A 25,276-nucleotide genomic window follows, 5' to 3' on the forward strand; every position below is an offset into this window, starting at 1 on the left:
TATCTCTGTTTAGTCAGATTGTGCAACTTTTGGTACCGTTCGTTTATTTGTTGTTGAGATTGGATTTCTAGCTTTATTTTTTTTTGCTCTCAGAGAGAAAAGCACACCTGTGTTTCATCGTACTTATTGCTTGTCTGTATGAGTACTATTAAATATCATCACTAATTTTGTTAAAACAATTTTGACCTGTCCTGTACTTCAAAACTTCGGTTTCAAAAGACTAAAAGAAATCGCAGATACATTCGTTTATCAAATTATTTTTTTCTTTGCTATTTAGAAATGTGGAAGGACATCTCGTCTGAAAAGAGTTTTACACTTGAAAAATCTTCTTTTGACTTCTAAAGATGTGATTAATGAGTATTTAGGTAGGGAAAGGGGATGGAGGGGGGGGGGGGTGGCATTCACGTACTTACAATTCTTCATTTCCAACAATCACCGCTTCTCCTGTCAAGATAAGACTTTTTTTTTTCAATTTTTGGAAACCATTCTTCTTCAAAATCTAACTTAACTTAATGGCCATGCTCTGTTACATTTTATGATGGATAGATTTTGTTAAAAAGAGAGTTACAATACGAACTCAAATTATCAGAAAATAGAACATTTCTTTTAAGAAACGATTTAAAACCACATGCAATCATAAAATTTAAACAATGCTTGAAAATCACAAAACAGTAAAATATACAAATGTTATAAAAATCCGAGTCCTTGTAATAGTCAATTCTAAAAGAACTCTCTAAACTTTCAAAATATAACTTTTGGCTATTCAATGCAGGGAATATTAAAATTTTCGTTCAGCTGTGTGCTTAGTATAGAAGCAGGTATTTTTAGTGTTGCAGTTTTAGCAACCCTTTGATATTGGAGCTGAAGCACTTTTTTAATAAAATAATTTAAAATCACATTGACAGTAAGAATTTTTCTACTTTTTTAAACCCTCTTTTTTTTCTACGTAAGAACATAAAAAATGTCTATTGTTGTCTCATCGCAAGTAGTAAGCCTATCTTAAAAAACTCATTGCTTTTCATAGTTATGTCTTTTTAATTATTTAAACCTTTTTTGTCACATTCACATACTTTTTATATTCTGAAATAGAGTACTTATTTTTTGACTGTGAAATATTGAAAATATTATGTTGAATAATATTTGATTTTTTTACTTTCAAATGTGACAATAAAAAACAAAAAACCTTTCGTATATGTTTTCTCAAGACAATCAAAAACGCGGCCTAATGAATGTCATAAAACTTCACAAAGACGACAATGCACAGATATACGACATTAGCATTGTGCAAGTGCAGGACTAGCGTCTGCTTCGAAGGTATTAGGTTAGAACAGCTCACAAATAAAAATATTAGCTACTGCTGTTGTTGTTATCTTGTGCCAGGTAGGTTGGCAATTTGGATGCGCTGCTTCATTTTTACAACTGGACATTTAATTTGGTCGGAAGTCCCACCACTGTACACACAACCCAAAAAGAGCCTTTTAGAGGGTAGGCAACCATTCACAGCATAACAACACATTCACACAAAGGAAAGACAAGGACAGGAGAGAGAAAGTGATTGCTACGCACTCATAATGGATTCCTACTCATTGCGACAGCAACAAAATAAGCCTGCCGTAAAAGACAGTTGACTTGGTTATCAAACTAACAGTGTGTATTTATCTTCTGTCAGTTATGTCACAGCGCAATCAACAAATCATATTCCTCTAGGTGAATGTAAATTTTAATGATGAAGTAAGGAATAACAAAGAGTCAACAATAGTAATTCATTAAATTATGCGGAACAAATGATTTACGCTGAAATTCAACACCAAAACTATCGTCGATTGTTATAAAGTTGCCATTTCTTTCCATACCTATATCCCTTATATTCTGATTCCAGAAATGTCGGTTTCATTTTTGAATGAATCAATACATAGAAAAATAAAGGAGTTTGCTTAAATTATATTTTAAAACTTGTTGTCTACCAAGAAAATCAACCTCCAAAATTGATTTACATATTTTAGAATTTTGTGATTCGTTCTAAGAATCCAAAAAGTTAAAACAAATTTTTTTTTTCTCTTTTCTTCTTTGAAAGATGCAGAATAAGTGAAATATACGAACGAATAATGCAACGAGGCACGATATGACGACGAGTTACTGCACTTACAACGTTGTATAAGTGGCGAAATAGTAATTTATGCAAGCACCAATCATCTGAAATAGGAAGCGATTTTGAATATGTAGTAATTTAAAAATAATAAATATCCAATAACGAAGTTTTACATTTTGATCTGATTTCTTCCACTTCTTTCGGAGGGTCCTGATTGGCCCGAAATTCGTGGAGGCCAAAATCTGTGATCTTCAACATCCACCGACTATCCACAATGCAGTTCGAGGATTTGAGGTTACCATGGGACACAATTTCACTTTCGTGTATGTAAATCATACCCTGAAAAGAAAAAAAAAACAATGTAACAAAATTTTTGGCTAAATTATTAATCAAATTTTAGAGACGTTTTTATTCTCCCCTAGTTTTATTAAATAAAAAATTTGACTGGTTTTTGCTTACCCACTTTCTTGCAACTATAACTAACAAAATACTTTAAAAGATGCCTATATCAAATAATTTGAACATTACGTTAAAAATTGCTCGGAATTATTTTGTGGAATAGTTACATAATCTAGTCACCTTGATGTGACCAGAGAGCAGTGAGTGACGTCAGTGCGAACAAGCAATCGTACAAGGAAAAGAATGTTCCTTCAGTCACACTATACTATCCAGAATCATATGCGGATAGTATAGTACAAAAAAGGCGTCTAAAGAATGTAAGAAATAGCACAATTACTGATGTCATGCAAAAACGTAGTGGTAAATGTAATGTTAAAATATTGACTTTGAGGTCAAGGGTGGCGACATTTCCGTCCGAAGTTGCGCATTTTGTCAAGTGTAGCCACATATGCCGTCTTGGTGAAAGGTAGTGAAATACATGATGCAGTACGTTCAATAGATATAGGTGTCATATATCAGGGGGAACTTTCCTTATATACCAAGGGGCTACCGCAAGTGTATTCCGAACAACCAGTTCAGAGAAGATTGTTACGTATAAGTAAGTTTTCGTAACGGACCATTGATTTCTTTTCTTTTGTTGACGACCGTTCATTGGCTACAGAGGCTGGACGTTTTACTGCAATATCGTAGCAGGGCTTAACTAAGTCGCAACAAGTGGCTTTCTCAGACGAATATAGTGTGGTTCTGGTATGTTGAGACATGACATTGACAATGCTTACCTCTGTTTTGGAGGTTCAGTAAAAAGTAGACAGGTTATTGTGTCGTAATGCTTTTGCAAAACTACTGCGAAAGTAATCCTGCTTAACCCTGCTCCTCTCCACTCAGGGCCAATTATCCTTTTCTGTTACGCGGAAAAGTAAACATTGTCAAGGTCCTATCTCAACTTATCATAGCTAAAATACGTTTTTCTCTATCGTTAGCTTATGCAGCGTCAAGAGTAGAAAAACAAACACTCTACTTCAATCGCAAGTAATTTATGAGCTAGAGGCGATAGCGGTAAGATCCTGGGAATAGTTTCAAAGCATCTTCTTAGTGCACTTATTGTCATGGATGGTACTGCAGGTAAAAATTGGTACACTGCAATATTAGCTAACCATGTCTACGTTTACATTTGGTTTGTTTTTCCTTAACACTATGGTTTCTATCAATGCAAAATATTTATTTTAAATAGCAGATAATAACTTGACGAAATGATAAAGAACGAGCAGCTAAAACGAAGAACTGGGGAGGGGGGGGGAGGAAAGTAATTGTCTCATTCGACTTCTTGAGTCCCAGTACCATTCAATCAAGGAACCGGCACGGAGTGCCCTGCAGTGGGAAAAATGGTCACCATCCATGAAGATGATAGTAGAGAGCTATGGTAGAAAATAGAGCCGGAAACTGCATTTTGTGATAAAATCATGAAACTTGGCATGCATGTAGACAATGTACTAACAAACATTTTTGGAAGGGGAGGAAATTCAAAATCCCCTCCCCCAAACCCTCTGGCAGCCATTTTTGGTCAAAAATCCAAAACTACTTTTCTTTTTTTATTTTTTGAAAAATACCCACTGCATCTTCTTTTGGGAGGAGTTCTATTATGCTTAATAAAGCGTAAAATGTCATCAAAATATCTCTAAACCTCCTAATTTTAAAATTAATTTTTAAAACTTGATTTTTTAAACAAAACTTTAACTAATCAAAGTCTTTAACATTTCTTGAGAGGTAGTTTGAGAAATGTTTTTTTATGCATTTTAAAGCACTGTGTTAAGGAAAATCAATTCATTTACAGTAGAACCCAATAATCCGAACCTCAGAAATCCGAAACATCAGAAAATCCAAACCTATGTTTTAAAATTTACTATTAAAAATTAATTACAAAACTAAGAATAAAACTAGAAATTAAAAACCATAAACAAAGCTAAAAATTTTCAAAACTTGAAACAAACATTTGAATTGTTATTTAAGAATAATTACAGCACTTTGATTAGTTAAAACGAAATCAATTTTCATTATCTGTGGGGAAAAAAAAACTTTTAACATTTGGAAATGAAGTACGCAATTTTTTGGAAGTTTCACTCACATTCTGCAGTTTTATCAGTCATATATGCACTTGAAATAAGGGGGAGGGGGTACGGAAGTTGTTTTTACAGAACTCCAATCTTTATTATTATTAAACGCTTTAAAACAAGTTTCAAGTTTTTTCTCATTAGACGATTTGAGGCGTTTGTTCTATGTTTTAAACGATGTAAGAGGAAGAAATATTTATTTAGTACAATAAGAAGTTTAGTGCTATGTTAATAAAGTTAGCAATATTTTTACTATTAATAAAATTGTTTTTTATTCAAATATAATTCACTGTTACAAAAACTACAACTAAATTGCAATACAAATCTGATTAAGTGATGCATACAACGATAATATAGAAGGCAATTTAAAACATTTGAATTTACAAGTAAGAGAGCAATTTTTTTTTTTTTTTTTTTTTTTTTTTTTTACACTTGCATAACGTAAATTCACTTTCAGCAAGAACTTGAAACTTCGGGTAAACTCAAACAAATAAGAACGTGCTTTTCATCAGTTACTGTAAAACCCCAATCAAAAATTGAAGTTAAAGCTAAATCTTTGGACATATTTCCCTACTGATGTCCACCTTGATAAGCACTAAATAACTTGCCTTAGGGCTTCAGCTGTGGGTGGTAAGTTATTCATTGATCATTGTTTGCTGGTGGAAAAACAGTATCCAGCTTCATTTATGGACGGCAAGTTGCATGCAGACGAGTAGTAGTAAAAATTAATGAATCGCTAAGATATTTGTCATTTTTAATTATGTGTGCATTTTTTTTTGGTTAGGATATATATATGAAAATAAACCAATAACATCAGGATAGTCTTTTCATCATTTCCACATCGTCACTTTTTTCCGAATTGCAAGAAAAGAGGTAACCATGAGAGTTCCGCTGAGAATGAGTGGAACAACTGATTTTTGCTGACCGAATTCGTAAGTTAAGTCTTGGACTAGTATAAGTCGAAAGTGTTTTCCAGTTCCAAAATCTTTTTTATCCCCTTTTTGTACAGCTGATGGAAGCATTGTTGTCAACAGTTCCAACGAATATGCTCATGTGTCCTCTTATTGCAGCATGCAAAACATGAACGAAGATCAAGAAATTAGCTTCCTCGTGATTTTATGGCACTATAGATGTCTTATTCGATGACAATCACTGTCACATCATTAAGAGCAAACATAAGATCATATGGCTAGTGCAATCATGGAAAACAATTCTGTCTTGTCTGCGTTTCGTAGAAACTGAACCAGTTCTTAGAAAGCAAACCATTTTCTCTAAAATGATATCTTTATCTTATTCCTCTTATATATCTTACTTGTTGAATCTTGAAAATAATGCAGATACTCCACCGAAAAATTTTCTGTCCTAGGTCGTTTTATGTGAACGATGAAAGAACTATAATAGACAATGGCGTCACAATGTATCTCCATTGCACTTATTTTAAAATTAGCATTCATCATTTGCATCTTCATCATCCCATCTTAACTCGTTTTCTTCTTCTCTCTAGTTGTTTTCATCAGTAGGGATACGATAATTTAACTCACTGAGCAGGAATGTTATTGACCAGACTTATTTCCCGTTAAAAGAGCTCCATTTATTGAAATCGATGGAGGGTGAGGTTGATTTTCACAGAGGAGAAATTCAACTGGGTTGAAATTTACGGTATTGCAAATAATGAAAAGCTTTGAAAACGATTCTGTATTGGATTTTAATCTTTTCAGTAAAAGAGCAGACTTACTGATTTTTCTGGAAAAATGAAATGCTAAAAAGTTATTGTTTTTCTACCCGTGAACATAAAGTGACTTTTGAGTCACAAATCTTTTCTCTATAAATTTATTGCACTGCTTTTTTTCCTCAACTTGCAATATATTCTTCGTCTACTGCTACATTCGTCTCCAATGAGAGCAATTCTTTTGATGACTCTAAAAATTGATTCTCATGTTTAGCTATTTCTCTTCAAGACCTTTCTTGAAAACATGGTTTGGAAACTTAACATTTCTTCATTGCGCATATACAGCATTTCTTTAAATCAGCAGAGGTAACTTTTTCAAACTGTGTAATTAAATAGATAATTTGAAGACCAGCCAACACCCAGTTTCTTAACGCAGTTGGATCTGCGAGAGACCAATAGCCCCACCATCTCTTTTCACTATCGCATTGTTTTGCTAAGCATGGTCCGATCCAATTACAGAAAACACGTTCATTGCCTTTTTTACAACAAACGTTCCTTTTTCAAAGGCTTTGTTTACGTCTGGAAGGTTTGTGGGTTAAAGAGAAAGATTTTTAATAAAAACTGGCAACCATCCGGCATAGTATATGTATAGCGTATATCAATAAAATGAAAAAAAAAAAAAAAAAAAACACACACACACACACACACACACACACACACACATACAAACAAAATCAACTCCTTCAAAGTTTCAGTAAAGATACTAAAGTAGGTTGAAATCTATGATCTAATAAACTTTAATTTTAAAAGCACCAGCTTTAATTCGCTGCTACAAAACTTGAATTTGTTTACATATATGTTTTTTTTTAAATAAAATGAGAAAAAGCTTACTGATGATCAATTGAGTGACAGAGAATTAACAACAGCAACAATAGTAATAATAAAAATGAACAGAAATTTAAAATTCAACTTTAAATTTCTTTCTATTAGAATTATGTTGTCTTGAAATTAATTTCTCATTTTTTTCTTCAAGTCCTTATTCTATTATACCCTTCGCAAATAGTTTCAATTATGCGTGCTCAGTCATTTAAAACGATGGGCATCATGACCGGATAATTGGACAGTTCGGGCAATTGGAGTTCGGATAATTGGAACCCTACTTTGATATAACACTAATGTAATGTATCTTTAAATTCAGAAACCTGTAATTCTGTTATGGGGGGAAAAATTCACTTCAGGGAACTCACAATTTAAAAATATCGTTTTTTTTTTAAACCACTTTTTGTGAAGTTTTTTCTGAAATTAGTCATTTTTTGGAGTTTTAAGTAGTAAAAAATGTAATAAACATCCATGGAATGACGCAACCAACGATTTAAAAAATTATGATGACGAAAATTTAAAAGGAATCGCCGTTTTTGGTTTTGGACCAAAAATGGCCGCCAGGGGGAGTTGGGGGGGGGGGGGATTTTGGAATGCCTCCCCTTCCTAAAATTTTTGTTTATACAATGTCTAGAAGCATACCGAGTTTCATAATTTTATCACAATTTGAAGTTTCTTCCCCCGTAGCCAACCGACTATGAGATTCCCGCAAAGAGTACAATTTGAATCCGAATAAACAATTTTAAAGAGATGTCCAGCCAGGCAGTCATGTTGTACAGAAAGTTCAAACATAGCAACCGTCTTACGGCAGGGGCCATTCGGGTATGATGAATTTGCCCAGAACATTCCAATTTTTGGAGGTGGTTCGAGACCTCAGTTCCTCCTGACGGAAAACGAATTCTTAATGACCCTATTCACGGTACAAAATGGGCTAATGAAAAATATGATCTGTCGCATATTTTGAAATTTTCACCTAGCAATTCACAGAGTACGACGAAAAGTTTACTGTAAATCTTTAACTTTTTGGTGCCAAACCAAGTACGATACATTTGGCTCATGAGTTCTGTAGAGAGTATTTTCAAAGTTCAATTTTTACAGCATGGGAGAAAGCTAAAATGTTTTCAACTTCTCAATTAAAAAAGAAAATGTTTTCTTTATTGGTCCTATGCGAAAGATAAGAAATTGCCATTTTACATTATTTCGTGAATTTTAAATTTACACATACGATGTCCGAATAAATTATATAGAAGTACTTACTAGTTCTTACCTTCACGAGGTCGGCTACCAAAGAAGCAATGAACATCGTATCCAGATGCAGGTCTGCGTTTTTCAGCACGTCCTGCGTAGATATTCATTGAATATAAAATTAGTCTTTGAGAGATGAAACATATTGATAAACATAATTTTTCTGTTTCACCTTTGAATACTTTTTCATTTTCATGATTTTATAATCAATTCTCCGTCATATTTGTAGAAATTAAAAAAAAAAAATAAGGAAAAACTATAGTAGACTGTAGAAGATAAATTTTGTGCAAATATAGCGTATCAGCGATGCTCATCTAAATTTCTTAAGATCCTAAAGTTGCGGTGTCACAAATACCGATTTAATGGTACTTGACTTGACTTGATTCTCTTAACGCCTAGTGGGGCATGAGGCCGCTAGATCCCAACCGGTTTAATGCCGCCTCCCTGGCACTCCATCAGCTTGGCCAACCAAAGGTACACTGACCTCAAATATTTAGGGTACAACATGTTTTACGAAGCTCATCGTTAAAAAATGTCAGAAACAATAAAATCCATAGTTTGCATGAATAATAATAACGAACTTTAAAATAATTTATGAAAAAGCGATAGCTGACTTTTATTTTATAGAAAAGAATATATCTTTATGAGTGAGGAAAAAAAAGCAAATATCAAGCTTTCGTAGTTTTGTGTATAAGTTGCGTTGATTTTCAACTGTTGTTGGCAGCTTCGGTGACAATAGTCAATAGAGTTTAGAAAATGTCTCACAGACGTCGTTTACCCCGATTTGTTAAGAAGGCGGGCAGTTGGATGAATGGAAATGGGATTGTTGCAAGCTGATGTTGCTAGACGTCTCAATATGTCTCGTAGTTGTTCAGCGACATTAAGATCAATACCAATCCGAAGGTTCTGTGTTTAGAAGACCTGTTCCAGGTCGGCCATGAGCTATAGCACCTGCAGAAGACCATTTTCTAGTTCTTTCGGCCCGAAGGAAAAGAACCACTACTGTGTCGCAGCTCGTTTCAGACCACTTTATAGCATCAGGAAGAAGAATCTCTGTTGCTACGGTGCAAAATTGTCTTCACAACGGAGGTTTCTACGCAAGACGTCCTGTTGTGTGTGTGTTCCCCTCAACGGCCACAGCAAAGGATCCGCTTATGCGGGACAAGAGAACATGTTTCTTGGACCCAGCAGTAATGGGCTTCTGTGTTGTTCACAGACGAGTCCAGATTTACATTTAATAGTGATTCAGGGCATCTACTGATCTGGAGGGAACAGCACACTAGATACCATCAATTCAGCACTGTTGAAAGACACAGTTATGTAGAGGTGGTGGAATCATGGTTTGGGCAGGGATCTCTTTCGGTGGTCACATTGACCTGCATGTGTTCCATGAAGGAACTCTGACTGGTCTGAAACATTGGGATGAGATTCTTGATCCATATGTCTACCCATATGCTGGTGCTATTGGTAATGACTTCATTCTGTTGGACGATAATGACGACCTCACCGAGCTCGGATTGTTGAGGAGTATCTTGAGGATTACGGTTTGGAACAAATGGAATGGTCAGCTTGATCTCCGAACCTGAATCCGATAGAACAATTTTGGGACTATCTTGGCAAACAGGTTGCTGCTTTAAATCCTCCTCCAATCTCGTTACATGAACTGAAACAAGGCTTTACTCTGTGTCTGGTCTTTGCTTCCTATTCCGGTGTCCGACAACTTAATAAACAGCATGGAAAACGATGCCGCCAATGCACAATGTTAGGGGGAACACATTCCTTATTAAAACTTATTTTTATATTGTTTCTATGACATTTTATTACCTAACACTGTGATGATCTGTTTTCTTCAAGAATGGACTTTTCCACAAAGATTGCTTTTGTCGTTATAAATCGTTTTTGCAATACACTTATACAAATTTTTATGACGCATCCAATAAAAAACTGTTTAATGCACATATATTCCAAATTTTTTCTTTGTACATTCATTCATTTGCAAATCAGACGCAAAAAACCGGTTGTACCTTAACTTTTGGAGGCCAGTGTATATTAAATATGTCTCAAAGCCTTGTTGTTTGCCTCTTGGCTACATGCATACTGAAACATGCGTAACATCGCGGCAGTCATCTAAACATTTCGAGATTATGTCCAGTTTAAATAAATTGAGAATTAGTGAGTGAAGTCTGTATTTCTTTATGGCGAAAAAGAATTGTTGATGCGTTAAATGTCTTGATGAAATTTCAAAAAGTAAGATCGAATCGGCAATATACTGTGATACATATTCAGTACAAAAACAAGGAGCATATATCAGGCTATTTTGTTATTTTCAAAATCTTCATACTTTTGTACCTAAAGTCCCTTTAATCCCGTATTGTCCTACGCTTCTTAGCATTTTGTGTAAGGCCATTTGTTTCTTAAATGTATTGGAAGAATTTAGGCCCAGCTTATTTTTTGGCATGAATATACCTCGATGCATCAAGATAACTGTATGAAACTTTTTTAAAGTATAAAATTAATGTAGTAATTCACATTTAAAACGGAAACGAAGGTCTATAATAGAAGTTTGAATTACAATTTCAAATTGGTTTGGTATCAAAAAAGCCAGCAACACAAATTCCATGCTATTGTCATGTGGTGCTTAACAAGTTAACGAAGTGAAAACAAAATATCTATTAGGTAGTGATCGTTTAGGTGTTTCGTCATTACCCATACAAAGTTTTGCCAATATAATAGGGCATTATTTCAGAGGGGAAAAAAAACTTTGCCATTAAATCCTTGTGTGGGCAACGACATGAAGTATATCTAAAGAGGTTAACTCGAGGCAAAAATCTGAAATGACAGTAAAGTAATAATCCTCAATAGCACCTGCAATATTTGTAGACATTGATAGTTGAAACCAGTGATGCCCAGATTTTTTTACCCGAGGACCGCCCCTCATATCAAGATGAATCTTGCAGGATAAAACAGACATAAAACTTACATGTATTAAAAGTTTTTCTTTATAACATACGCAAACTCAGAAAGAAAAGAAAATTATAAACCAAGCTGAGTTGTTGCCATTACTACATGCTTAATTCACCAATACGAAGTTTCAATCTGTTTTTTATAAACCAATTTCTGACTTTCTGGCTTGAAATTCGCAACTATCTTTCTTAATAATGAATCAAGATAATTTGCTATTTTGGAAGATTCCTGAACATAATTCCCGATTCATAATGTTGAACATAACAACGAGCTACTGAGATCCCATTTGACGCGGTTCTTTTTGACTCGCAGCTCGTAGGTTAGGCACCATGGTGTAAACTATAAACGATGCCAGTTCCTTAATATATCATCCAAATGATATCATTTCTTTTGATATTAGCGTCCAAACAATATGGTACTCAATGGCGAAATACCTTGAAAAACATGTGAATGAAATGAAAGTCTTTAAACGCCTACCTTTGGGCAAAAAATTGGGAGAAAATCAATGTTGTTACTGCAGAATTTATAAAATCTTTGCGTACAAGTATTTCGAGGTTAAAAAGCACCGTTTGCAAAGGCGATGGAAAAACCGGCTAAAAGCGAATAGTTTTTCTCTAAGGAATTGGTTTCGCTTCAATGCAGTCTTCCTTACATAGAGAAAAAGAAGTGGAGAGGATTTGTTAGAGTTGGGTTTGACCAGGGTCCGATTAAGACAGCGGGGCCCTAGGACAAATACGTTTTCGGGGCAACCCGGTACTTAAGCCTTACAATTTTTGCTATAAGCAAAAACAATTTTAGCTTTTCATTGGCCCTAAGCCACGGCTTTGTTGACCAACTCAGTAATCAAGCCCTTCGTATGACCTGGCTTTCGGTCAACGTAAACGCCATCATTTAGAACGCTAATAACCTTCCAGATGCTTTAAAACATTTTTCGTATCGAAAACTGTACAATTTTTAGTCCCAATAAATGATTTTTAAATTCGTGCTCTAACAACGTTTATTTTCTCATTTATTTCGACATGCACAGAAAAGTTTACAATGATAACTGGGATACAGATGAATAATGTTGCAGCGTACCTGTAAGCTCCCTCTTGCGCAAAAAAGAGTCAGGATACATATATTGGGCGGATCCACACAAGCACCGATGAAAGGGTTGATGTTTTCATGCCGCATCTCTCGTATCTAAACAGAAAATATCGTTGGACACTTGGGAGTGACAGAAGGTTAAAGCTATTACCAATAAAATTGAAAGAGAAAAGAAAGTTTTAAGTTTGTCAGTTTTGGATGGCAATAGAGCTTTCTTTTATCACTGCAACTGATTGCGACCATTATGCAGTGCTTTGGAGATGTTCGGTGTACGTCTTGCTAATAGCCAGGTCCACCATTTAGCGGGGACAATTGACTTCCATTGGATTTTAGAAATATTATGAAAAATTAGGCACCTTTGTACGTATTTTGTTATTTTTCCTCGATGAAATGTATTAAACGCAAACCTTTTGCCACGCCGTCTGGAAAATTTTGAAATTACGGGCCTACTTATAGCTCTAGATTATAGTGTTTTCCGAAGTATTTTCAAATAGTTATAATAAAAAAATCTTTCATTTATCTAAATTTCAGTATCAAAATTAAAAATATACGTGATAACAGAAACTACGGGAAATGACTGCAGATAAAGAAGAAGTTTGGTATTTAAATGTAAAACAATTTTGAAGAAACAGGGGATTTAGAAAAGAATGTTTGGAATTTTAAACGTATACCTTTGTGAAGATAATAACATTGAGATAAAAGCGTCATAGGAGACGCATATTTGCAAGACATAGTACAGACTAGTTCTTTAGGGTATTAGGAACTAGCTCTATTCCTTTTGAAGAATAGGTGAGATTCCACGCTGCCAGTATCAAACCACTGACATATATTAGATAGAATAAATATGCTTTCCTCTTACTTAAAAGAGTTTGAACTATTTCAGGAGTGGTAAAACAGCTTAATCTAGATGAATTTAATAGAAAATTATTTCCTATTACCTAACAAAGCATGAAAAACTTAGAGGAGTATTTCGAACCTGGATCATTTCTTTTCTGAGACTTCTAGTGAGGTCTATATTTTTCTTGTAGACGTGGTAAATGTGGACAACATTTCCTTTGTAGAAGCCCACTTTTGACTGGCTCCAGTTCGTCACATGATCAATCATGGAATCCGGTCTCGTCGACTCTATTCGTCCATTTTCTACATCCTTAAAAATTCAGAGGAGAAAAATCAATTCTAAGCAAAAAATATTTTAAAAATTGAGTCAGAAATGGTCATGTTTCACTAAAACGTTGAACCATCATGCATATATTATTAAGATAATTCCAAAAGTAAGAGCACTGACCGGTACACAAATTTCTCGCGATAATTAAGTTCTAGTGGAGTATTATAACTGATACAGTAAAAGCGTTTAAATATCACCAACAAGTGTAGTTGGTTGTACTCAAGCATAGTGAAGGCTCAGATAATGTAGGCATTGCCTGAAAAATTTAGGTAGTGCTTAAACTAAGTAGAATAAGTACGTGTGCCAGATTTTTGCGTCCTATTTGCACGGAACAATTATTTAGTAAGGCTCTGTTGACGAAAGACTTGCTATTGAGATAGTTTACTTCTTTTTGAAGAGAAAGAGGAGGAATTCCTAAATTTGGCATAGAGTCAATAGCTATCACAGTACGTTATTGGTAAAGCAAATAGTCTTTTCTCACCCCTATTTTAACTAATGGAATCGTTTAATCCTACGTCGAGTCAGAGCCCAACCATCGTGGTACTCAAAAATGACTTGTTATACAACAGTATACGTCTAGATATGATTTCAGGTAGGCGAAATGCGTATACTCAGTGTCAGCAATCTGAACTACGCGAAGATCTATAATATTTTAAAAAATCATGTAAAAATATTAAAGCACGGTATTTCTATGTGCAAACATATATTAGAGTTTACATACTAAGAGTTAAATAAAGGGCCATTCCATGGAAAACGGTCATTTTGTCCCGCACGTGATGCCTCATGTATTTCCTTAAAAATAATACTGAAAAACATTAAAGACCAAATTTCCCTTATTTAACAAATTACAAACTTATGTGTGATATCTTAAGCAAAAAATTTCGTCATTACCTTTAAAATCATTACTTTTAATGAAGTATATGAACCGTCACCCCCGTGTGGGACAAAAGGTTGAATTTTTCGTGGAATGGTCCTAATGTGCATTGGGCAAGTTTCGTCTTGCACGTACATAATTATGTATCAATATTTCTTCGTTATTCAATATTAAGGGAACCGGGACGTTCTCGGCAACAAAAAGAGTCAAATTTTTAGTTGCAAATCACTAGGTGTTTATTCGTTTCAAAAGCAAGTGTGACTTAAAAACTATTTTTTATAGAAAGAATGTAATCTTCTCATCATAAACCAGTAAAAATATTTTTTTTCCTTAAAGAATATATTTTTGAATAGTAAATAGAAAATATATAGTTGCACGATAATTTGAAAATTTATGACTGCAAATAGGTACGCTTAGCAAATACAATTCTGAATTAAATCACTCTAAACTTCAATACTATACAGGCAAAAGGTCACAAATTACAGTGAGCCTATTAGTTTTCAGTTGCCTTCAAATTAAAAAACCACAAAAAATGTTAAAATATAGTATTTCATAAAATCCCGGAAAAGTACGATATTTTTCGCTAAAATTAGCATCTTAAAAATACAATAGTACCTAAACAAAAGTAAAAATATGTTTAACACGTGAAAAATGCTTGTATATGTTATAATACAAAGTTTCATAATCATACATTGATATGAATTTTATGTAAGCGTACTTAAACTTAAAAAAAATGTGTTTTCTGAAAAAAGGGAAAACGTGTTGACCTTGACAATGCTGGTAAGCATGCGATACACTTTCCAAACTGCTTGCGCCGAGGCATTTTCTAAGTTTACGTTAGGTAAATAGAAAAAAAGAGTAAAAGTAACTAGATCATGAAATATTTGATGAAAGCAAACATTAGTTTTTGTCAACATTCAATTCAGATACCATCCCTTAAAAAGGTGCGTGGCTTTTTTGTTTACATGTTAAATAGTAAATTAATTAGCTTTCGGAATTTGATGCCCACACAATACATACATTTTTAGAATTGGGGAAGTGTGCCTTATTTTATGCAGCTAAAATTGGAAAATCAATTTTTTGAACGTATAAAACGTCCCGGTTCCCTTAAACAGCATATCCTTAATTTGCACGCGACTAACGCAAATTTTTTTTTTCTGAAAAGACACTTTGATGCTTAATGAAAAAATTTAGTACCTAAAGGATAATTTTGCGCTACATTTCAAAGTACATACATTAATAACACATATTTTGATAATAAAAGATTCAACTAACATTAAAATTACTCCGCAGCCTTTGAAATGCTCCGTCATGGTCGGATCGTAATAAAACCAGATCTTTCATTTCCACTTTCCATAGCAGGCAGGCTAATTTGTGCTCATATCTGTAGTGTCTAAAAATCACAAAAGAAACTATATAAAGTTTTAGTAATTGAAAATATATCATTACGATATACATAGTTTTAAGAAACAGAATTTCCTTCAAATGTAACACTCATAAAAGTTAAGGACTTTTAAGAAAAATGCTTAAAAAGAACTTATCATACCTAAAGTTAAAAAATTAGGATGACACTTGATGGTAAACATTTGCTATCTTAGTTAGAATAAAAATTAGTTGCAAAATATAGGGGAAGGTTGCCATCAATGAACCACTTAGAAGTTTTCTATTTTTTTAGAAAGAAAATCCAAGTGAAATTTCACGTTAATTATTGGAACAATTTCTCAGTATATTTATCGTTTAATAGTAATGCTTTCTTTTATGATAAATATACACAATAAGGAATGACAAATAAAAAAAATATTTTAGCATGTGGTCCATCAATAGCTACCGGTTCCTATGGATGGACCGTTGAGTTTCCATCGATGGACCACATTCTCAAATTAAAAATCAATGCGTAACTTACAAGTATTTATAACAAGTGATCAATAAACACTAAAAATAACAATAAGTTATAGAAAAATAGATTTATTTTGTAAAATGTTTTATTTTTGGATAAGAGGAACATAAAAAAAAACCCAGTATTCAGACAACACACAGCTGTTGTCATCACACCTCGTTCACCACTTGATATTTTCCCAACCTTTGCAACACTGTTCTTAGCTAATATCTTTTCAAGCTCTTTTAAACTGTTGAGAATTTTGTTATATCAATTTTGAAAATTATCGTTCGCAGTAAGATTGTATTTGCTCTCTACAATGTCAGAGAACTTACTGACCATCTTATTACTGAAATCAGAAGTCTCAAACTACCAGAGAATTATTGTACTAACACACTTTTTGTCTGAATTAAAACAGTGAAACATGTTATTTTTCTCAGCCTCTTGAAAGGCCAATTCCCCCCAATTTTTCGGATGTAATTCCAAAAACCTCTTCTAGTTTCAAAATATGATTGACTAATCATATTCCTATTTCGGAGGGCTTATTTCTTAAATTTCTTATAAGTCACTAAGGTAACAACAAACAGGTTTTTATCTTCCATCCGACTGTTAAAGTTGCTTTCAGGACCCTATATTGTCGGCAGACTTCGTTACGGTCTATACATCATTTCAGTAAGCTACTGTAGCACGTTATATGCTCTCACTTGTCCACTGGCCATATTTTACTAATTTTTGCATTGTTCTGGAACAGCAAAAGTATTTGAAACTCTATTATTATGTTTTTAATTTTTAATCAATTTTATAAAAAAAATTGACTTCAAAATTCTAATAAAGTGTAAGAGTTTTCATGAATTACTGAGTGAGATTTTTTTTTCATTATCATATTTATTTTTAAACAATTGAGCAATTTTCAAATATCGTTGCAGTTCAACTGAAGTTACTACAATATTTGAGATTTTCCGTGAATGAATCACTTTGTCAGGTGGTCCATTCATGAAAACACGTAGTGGCCCAATGATAGCAACTGTGTCAATTTGAATATTCTTATAGATGTTACTGCTGTGACGAACTATGATGAAACATGAAGTATGGGGAATCGTACTTGTAAAAGCACCCTTTTAAGTTAATGTTTACGTTTAATTGATCAGTGATATTCAAAGCGTGTTATAACTAAATGAAAATCTCAATAATTAGTGAGATAGTGATAGAAATCTTTTCTGCCCGATTAACAATATGATGTGATAATTTTAGGTACTTGACGACTTTGCAGTAGACTGTTTTCAGACAAAAGAAGGTACTAAAACTGATCACGCATCCGCACAAACTCTGGCACGGGAAATATCTTTGCTGTCTAGTCATGGAACCGGTTCATTGACGGCGACCTTCCCCTAATATTAGTATGAATTATTTCAATATGATTTTAAATGCCTTTTATATCTTACAGAATATTTTTCAAAGAAAAACGAACCACATTTTTATATAAACTTAAAAGTTATCAAAATTTTTATTTTTTTGCAGCAAATTTGTGACAAATATACGATACTGTCTAACAATTTTTCTTTGACTTGCATGACCCAGACAGTAGTTAAAATAAAAGTTAATTTTACTGTTTTAATTTCAGCGAAAAACTTTTGTGAGCTCTTTTCTCAAGTAAGTTAAAGTTATATTTCAAACTTTGAAATAGAAAATTTAGGAACGAACTTTTGTAATTTTTTTTTGGTTAAAATCGATCGCAAGTATTGCTTTACTCTCTTTATTGCTAAGTTGTAAAAAAAAAAAAAAAACTTGCTTAATATTTAGCTGAAAATTTTTACTAAGAAAATTGTAATGATTTCTAAAAAATTCTATCATTCTTACCTCAGCACAAAGAAACCAGCAACCATAGTTACCATGCAACAAACGCAATAGATAACAATCATCCTCCATTCTGAAAAGTACAGAATCAAGGTAAAAACAGGGTGGTGCATATCAACCTCTTAACATATAAACTTAGTTACAAGAAATTTTTCTTGAAACTTATTCAAGTTCTATAGCAAATTAAAATGCATATAATCGTTCTTCAAGTGAGCTATTCTGCTACCATAAAAAGTCATATCTGCAGCTAAGTTGAAAATTAAAAACTGCTTTTTAAAGTTTTACGTTCCCACATACTACAGTCAGATTCCAGTTGTTCAGAATGTTAAAAAAAATTTTTCTCATCCTCAAATATCCCTAAAACTCTGTAAATAGGTAAAATATGTTATAAAGAACCACCTAGTAACAATAACTCAATTTTGATAAAAAGTGCAGATTCGACTTCTGTGCTTAACATGGCAGTAATGTACTGCTGTGCAGCTCCCATAAAACTTGAGTTATAACATTTTAAAGCACTGCCGGTAAGTAAAGAAAAGGTGATTTTTAACGAATTTCAAAATTAAAACTACTCATAAATTGTGAATGCTAGATTAAAAAAATATATATATCTGAATTCAAGACGTAAAAGAGAAAATTTTTGAAAGTCGATAAAAATCTGAGATGGCCAGATTGAGAATATTTTTTTTTTTTTTTTTGGGGTTGATTTTACATAGAATGACCTTATCAAATAAATACAGTATTTGGTCATTTTTGACAAAGGGAAGAACTTTTTAAGTAATGATTATTAATGACCATCCATGTCTTTCATGGAGTTAATCTTTTACAACATGAGTTGAACATCTTAGATAAACATTTTTAATTGGGTTTAAAACTAAATTCTTGACATGCACGTTTGTTAGAACCTGACTAGTTTAGCTTACCGACTTGTTAGTTTTGCTAGAACCTGTCACTTCAAACTGAAAATACAACAGAAAAACAAGCTGATGTGTGCCTCACATGACTTCATTTTACTCCAATTTAATATCGTTTTTCCATTATTGGTAATCTTAATATGATTCAATAGTTTACACTCAAAATATCACCAACAATGGCCAAATTGAAACCAGATTAAAAAAAAAAAAAAACCCCCCAAATCTGTTGCCAAAAACTTGGCGACCAAAAGACTGGCGATATATCGCCAAGTGTCCGCCAAATTGTAACACAACTTGAATTTACATCGAAATTAACAATGATTTCTCCCAAAAAAGGGGCAAAAGACCCCCTTAAAAACACCCGAATGCAACCAAAAGAGGAGGTGCACAACTAGACCCCACTAGGAGTCTACGTACCAAAATCTCCACTTTCTAGGACATACCGTTATTGAGTTTATGCGACATACATACGCACATATATGCGTATATACAGACGTCATGAGAAAACTCGTTGTAATTAACTCGGGGATCGTCAAAATGGATATTTCGGGTGTCTGTACGTTCCCAGGCATATATCCACGTGTGGTCGAGTCGAAAAAAAAAACTCAACATTCATTCAAAGGTGAGCAAAATGGAAATTAAGGTCGATTTTTGAGTGAAAATTCTTTCGCGAATACAATACTTCCTTTTTTGTAAAAGGAAGTAAAAAAGTATAAAAGAATTATTATTGATCTATATTTAAGTCAGATAATAGTTTCGCAATTTATGAGTTGTAAGTAACCCTTTTATCTGCTTGAACTATCAGTAGAGAAAACCTGAGGAGGATAGAAACTCACCTGGTTTCGTGTCACATCTTTCTCCAGAAAATCCACAGCGAGGCTCACTGAGTGGAGGTACTCCAGCAATCCAGTTGATACCTCTTTCCACCCTTAATAGCTAAGAAATATAAAACATGTAAAAGTAAGTTCACAAATAATAGCTCAAACCATAGGCGGCTCATGCACCAAAAAAGTGGGTGGTCAAAAGAAAAATGTGCAGTTAGGGGAGTGGTCTGTTTGATGTTTTACTTTTTTCTTTGTAAAATTGGGCTAAATACTTTTAACATTACAGATCCTATGACCTCTTAAAACGTGGAATATGGCCTCAAAAATCAAAAGAATGGCCACCGACAACATTCCCTCCCAAATTAAAGTTCCATTTTTGTGAACTAAGATTAAAAAAGTATATTTGTTGGGAATTTTTTGTTTTTAATTTCGTAAAATAAATCAATCCACCCTATAAAAAAATCATGTTTCAACTGATTGTTAATTTTAAATGTGAAAATGAGGGGCAAGGCCGCTTTACTTTCGAAAGTGAAGAGGACAGTTCCCACGCCCCCCCCCCCTTCCTTTCTCGCACGAGCCGCCTATGACTCAAACCTTACACCCATCAACTGTCAACTTTACACAACTAAACAAGAAAGAATATCAGGTAAGATAATTTAAAACAAAACAATTGAATTATGCTATGTGAAGTATGGTCAGTTATGAAAATGCATGCGATTGCTTTTCAAGAGAAGTAAATTCAAGTGAAATTTTTTGGTTGATGACTAATTTCCTTTTTTTAGCCAGATTGTGGATATACGTCAAGAAATAAGAGAAACAAAAAATTTTAAGATTAAAAAGTTAAAAAAATTCTACCCGCAATCAGCAAAATTTTAATTAGTTTATTTCTGTGTATTTAAATTGCATTTTTAACGGTTTATTTACATAAATGCATATATTACCAAGACTGGGATTTGAAGGTTTGTTTGTGGAGCAATTCCCTTTTCAAACTTCATTAGCACTTCGTAACAACTTTGTAGCAAAAAATTGAAGAGAACATTTGAAAAATCAGTACCTAATTAATTGTTCAGTAATTATATGAGTTCATTCGAGTTTTAGAGTTTATGTAGAATACCGAGAAAAAAACCTTTGCTACACAATTTATTATTTTATGAAAAGATAAAACCTTTACTTTACTATTTAAGCACGTTTCATTTTATAAAATTACTTCTGCTGCTTATGAAGGAAAATCATTAAGTTCTCTTTTTACTGAAGAGAAAAAAAATCGATACTTTGAACTTTGAAGAGAAAATTATCTATAATAATTAGGTAATTAGCGAGTTTTTCCGGGATAGAAAAAATTATGCCTCTTTATGTGAAAAAGTACACATTGTGAATTAAGGAAAATAATTAATTACCTTGTAAAACCGAAATTTGATTTTGCAGTTTTCAAATGTTATTAAGATAGGGCGTTTCCTTCATTAAATTAAAATCATTGACATCTGATTAAGATTTTTTAAAACGTGAAACTTTCAAAACAAAATTAATATAAATTATTTCTACTTTACTGAATTTGAGTAAAAATAAGGTCTAAATTATGTCTCTGAGTTTAATTTTTATTTTGCTTGCACTTAATTTCAGTGTGGTGAATAATAAAATTAATTAAAAATTTAACGATTTTGAGAATTCTTTTAACTCTTCACCAGATTAGCTACAAAAATGAGCTAAAAGTAGACTAGAACTATGTTGCAAAAGCAGGGTATTTAGCTACAGGCGAGATTGCAAATTCGCCGGTTTTTATTATACGAAACCAGAATATTTATGACTTTTTTTTTCTCTGTGAAGCATGTGAGACAAATGAATATTTCAGCTTAAAAAATACTTCAAAAAGGGGGAGGGAAGCAGGTACCACACATAACCTTTTTTAAAAAAAAAAAAAACCCCATCATTATGAAAAGTATCAAAAGTTAAGTTTGACGTAGAAAAAAGTGGGGTGCTCTCAAATAGCATTTTCATAATGAGTTTACGTCCACGAATAGCTTACGATAAGACATGACACTTATAGTCCAGGATCTGAAGGGGGTTGAGCATGCATGGAAAGGCTGACGCAATATTATTTCTGATTATTGTTACAGGCACGATGGTGATTATGAAACCACATGTCGTCGCCCCCCTGGGTGGTCGACAACCTCGGGGGAGGGGGGAATGCTCTGGGGGGTGCCGTTTGCTAAAACTCTCATAACTCGCGGACTATTTGAGATAAAACACTGAAAAAACTGGCAATCGACGCAACAAAACAAGGGCTTCATAAAAGCCAAATATGATTATGGACCTATCTTTGTTGGTTTCTGAGTAAAATTCCATTTTTCGCAAACAGGCAAAATTTTTGAATAAAATGCGCAAAACAAACTTTTTTGACCAAAATAAATTCCAGATCAAAATTGTTTGATTTTCGTTTTCAAATAAAGTCCTAAATATTATTATTCAGTTTGTTAAAACTATTTAAGTACTTTTAACGCGTTGAAAAACAAAATCACAGTAGCAAGCCCGAACACTATTCGCAGTATAGTTCAGGATCTGAAGGGGGGTTTTGAGCATGCATGGAAGACCTGACGCAAAATTATTTCTGATTATTGTTACAGGCACTGTAGTGATTATGAAAACACATGTCGACGTCCCCCTTCGGCGGTCGACATCCCTGGGGGAGGGGGAAAGCAGTAGGAAGACGCCGTTTACTAAAACACTCATAACTCGCGAACCGTAGGAGGGTAAAGCACTAAAAATGTGGCAAAAGATGCAACAGAACAAGGGCTTAAAAAACCTAAATATGTTTATAGTTCCATCTTTGTTGATTTATAAGTGAAATTACTTTTTTTAGCAGCCATGCAAAAATTTTGAATAAAATACGAAAAGCTTGTTTTCCAAAAATATGTTCTTTTTTAAAATTATTTAACTGTTTAGGGAATCAATAAAATCTGAAACTTCATCATTCAGTTTGTTTAAAAACTACTTAATTATTACCAACGTGAGCGTTAAAAAAGCGAGAAAATGCAAGCACTGCCTAAGTTAGCGCATTGAATAAAACGGTGTTATGCAAAGGAGAAAACAATAAGCCTTATTATCCTTATGACGAACTATTCAGCTCTTCAGTTTACAAACTTATGCTAATTGCAAGGTATTCAATTATGGCTTTAATTTTGTTATATACTGCTCTAAATTTGAGAAGAACCAGGGAACCAGGCCCACAGTAGTTTCAATTCAAATATAATTTTAATTTATTTCTATTAATTTATATTTTCAATTTGCACAAAAGAATACTGCGGGTATTGTCTTGCGGATATTATTATTTTTTTTTATAATTTACCCAACAAAGAACAATGATACAAGAAATAATATGTTCTAAATAAATATAAAAAATGAGAAGCATCTTAGAGCTTTTATGAAAAACGAATATAAATATAAAATTATACACTAGAGTTCTAAAAAAACTGATTAAATAAAATTAGTAAAATAATGCGTATTATAAAATAATTGCAGAATATCAATATGCATACATAAAGCATTAATACATCAGAAATTCTGAAAGCTGGATCATACTCTTTTTTGTTGACATGTAATTGTTCTATTGAAACGTTCTCTTCCGAGTATTTTGTAGTTTAGGGCTTTTTGCTTTAGCCTTAAAAGCACATTATTTACAGCAAGATGAATTATTAATAAAACATTTACAAGATTATTTACAGTTCTTGCCTGCGCAGGGTGGAATTAAACTCTCTGGTAACACTGGCAGCATCATATGGTGTGGGGATTTATTGTTTTATTTTCATCCACGTGAAACCCAAACTTGGTTGCATCTAAAGTCACTGCTAAGGTACAGGGGAATTGATTCAATAGTACAGTTTAGCAATACTTCTTAGCACATGTTGGAAAGAATTGCAGGAGCATGGTAGAGAGCTAATATTATATTTATTTCTGATGGAAATGATAAGAAATTATTGTGTTTAATAGTTTCATTCGCTAGAAATACCTATTTTCTTAAGAATTTTTTTTATAATATAGCTTCTAACAGTTGAAATTCTGAAGCACTCAGATATTGTTTTAATGATAACTCTAGTGTACAAAAAACAGTTTTCGACTTTTTTGGTAAAGTGAAAGCATACTTTTTTGTTCCTATTTCACTTGTTGAATCGCAGTCGGAAAATGCATCAAAACCTTGTAAAATTTTAGATGTTTTTTCCATAAGTGCTCCTGAAGATAGATGCCATCCTAAAACTCTTTTCCTTTCCACAACACCAGCACATGAAATGGCAACCTCTGTCCTTTAACAAAGATTGCCAATAAAAATTTATTACTTTCTGATCTATAAACTATTAGTTTCTTTTTCCCCCTATTTTGCTCTGAATCATATGCAGGAAGATAGATTCTGTTGCGTGCTTCGTCCTGGTTGGACTCGGGCATTTCAGAGAAATTTATTACTTGACTCTCAGATTTTAAATAATATTCATTTTCGTTTTCAGAGTTACCAGACACCAGAAGCTGATTGGATGCAGGAATGGATATGTTACATATTAAATACTCTGAAATGTACTTTTGAAGGTTATTTTTATTTTCATGAATGGCTATGACACGAAACCAGTGGTTTGGTACCTAGTGATTTTTTTTTATAAGCGAAGGAGACTTTCCTCAATTTCTGGTTTTTAAGGTACAAAAACGACAGTGAGATGTACCGATCGTGTTTAAGGTCCACTCGTGTAGTTTGACTATTGGAGAGAAAATTTTGTTCTTTTTTATTTGGAGACCTGCAAAATCTTTGCTGCATTCGAAAGTAGTGTTTGGGACATTATGGACCAGAATCATTCCATCGATAACTTGAACTTTGTTCTTAAAATAAGGTTCTTCTTCTAGAGTTTTGCTGCAAGAAGTATCATTTTCAATTACATTCACGAAATCGGACCTCTTGCTTTGCTTCAGTGAACCATTCTGATGAACCTAACCTAGCATTGGGCTTATTGTATGGGAATGATTTTTAGATGTACTAATATCACTTTTGAGCTAACGTTTCCCAGGTTAAATGTTTTTTTTTTTTGGTTTTCTTTTGCTGTTTTGCAATCGCTATTGAAGACATTGTCATTGCAGGACTTCTCTGGATAAGAGACTATTCACATTTTCTTTAACGTTCCACTGAATTTTTGATGCTGCTTATGTGGCAATAGCCTCGCTCACTATGTTTCATAACTCAGGTGCAAATTCTGCAAAAGGGTTATCCTGATAGTTTATCCTTTCCGTAATTATTTCTTACTTGCAAACTTTTATTTTTTAGTTTTTTAAAAAGTGCCATTGTGACCCATACTAAGCAG

At 33.3% G+C, this 25,276-nt stretch overlaps 1 protein-coding gene across 2 annotated transcripts in view; it reads right to left on the bottom strand.

The window, feature by feature from the left end:
• LOC129221570 (guanylate cyclase 32E-like) overlaps window positions 1-25,276 on the bottom strand; it is a 556,299-nt gene that overhangs the window by 39,637 nt on the left and 491,386 nt on the right. For both annotated transcript variants that reach the window (XM_054856073.1, XM_054856072.1), the window contains exons 9-15: window positions 19,956-20,055; window positions 18,212-18,281; window positions 15,754-15,871; window positions 13,416-13,586; window positions 12,431-12,535; window positions 8,412-8,483; window positions 2,263-2,428 (exon numbers count right to left, since the gene is read on the bottom strand). In XM_054856073.1, the coding sequence (XP_054712048.1) occupies window positions 2,263-2,428; window positions 8,412-8,483; window positions 12,431-12,535; window positions 13,416-13,586; window positions 15,754-15,871; window positions 18,212-18,281; window positions 19,956-20,055 (802 nt within the window). The remainder of the gene's footprint in view (window positions 1-2,262; window positions 2,429-8,411; window positions 8,484-12,430; window positions 12,536-13,415; window positions 13,587-15,753; window positions 15,872-18,211; window positions 18,282-19,955; window positions 20,056-25,276) is intronic.

The sequence above is a fragment of the Uloborus diversus genome, chromosome 4 (assembly GCF_026930045.1).
Source record: "Uloborus diversus isolate 005 chromosome 4, Udiv.v.3.1, whole genome shotgun sequence".
NCBI lineage: Eukaryota > Metazoa > Arthropoda > Arachnida > Araneae > Uloboridae > Uloborus > Uloborus diversus.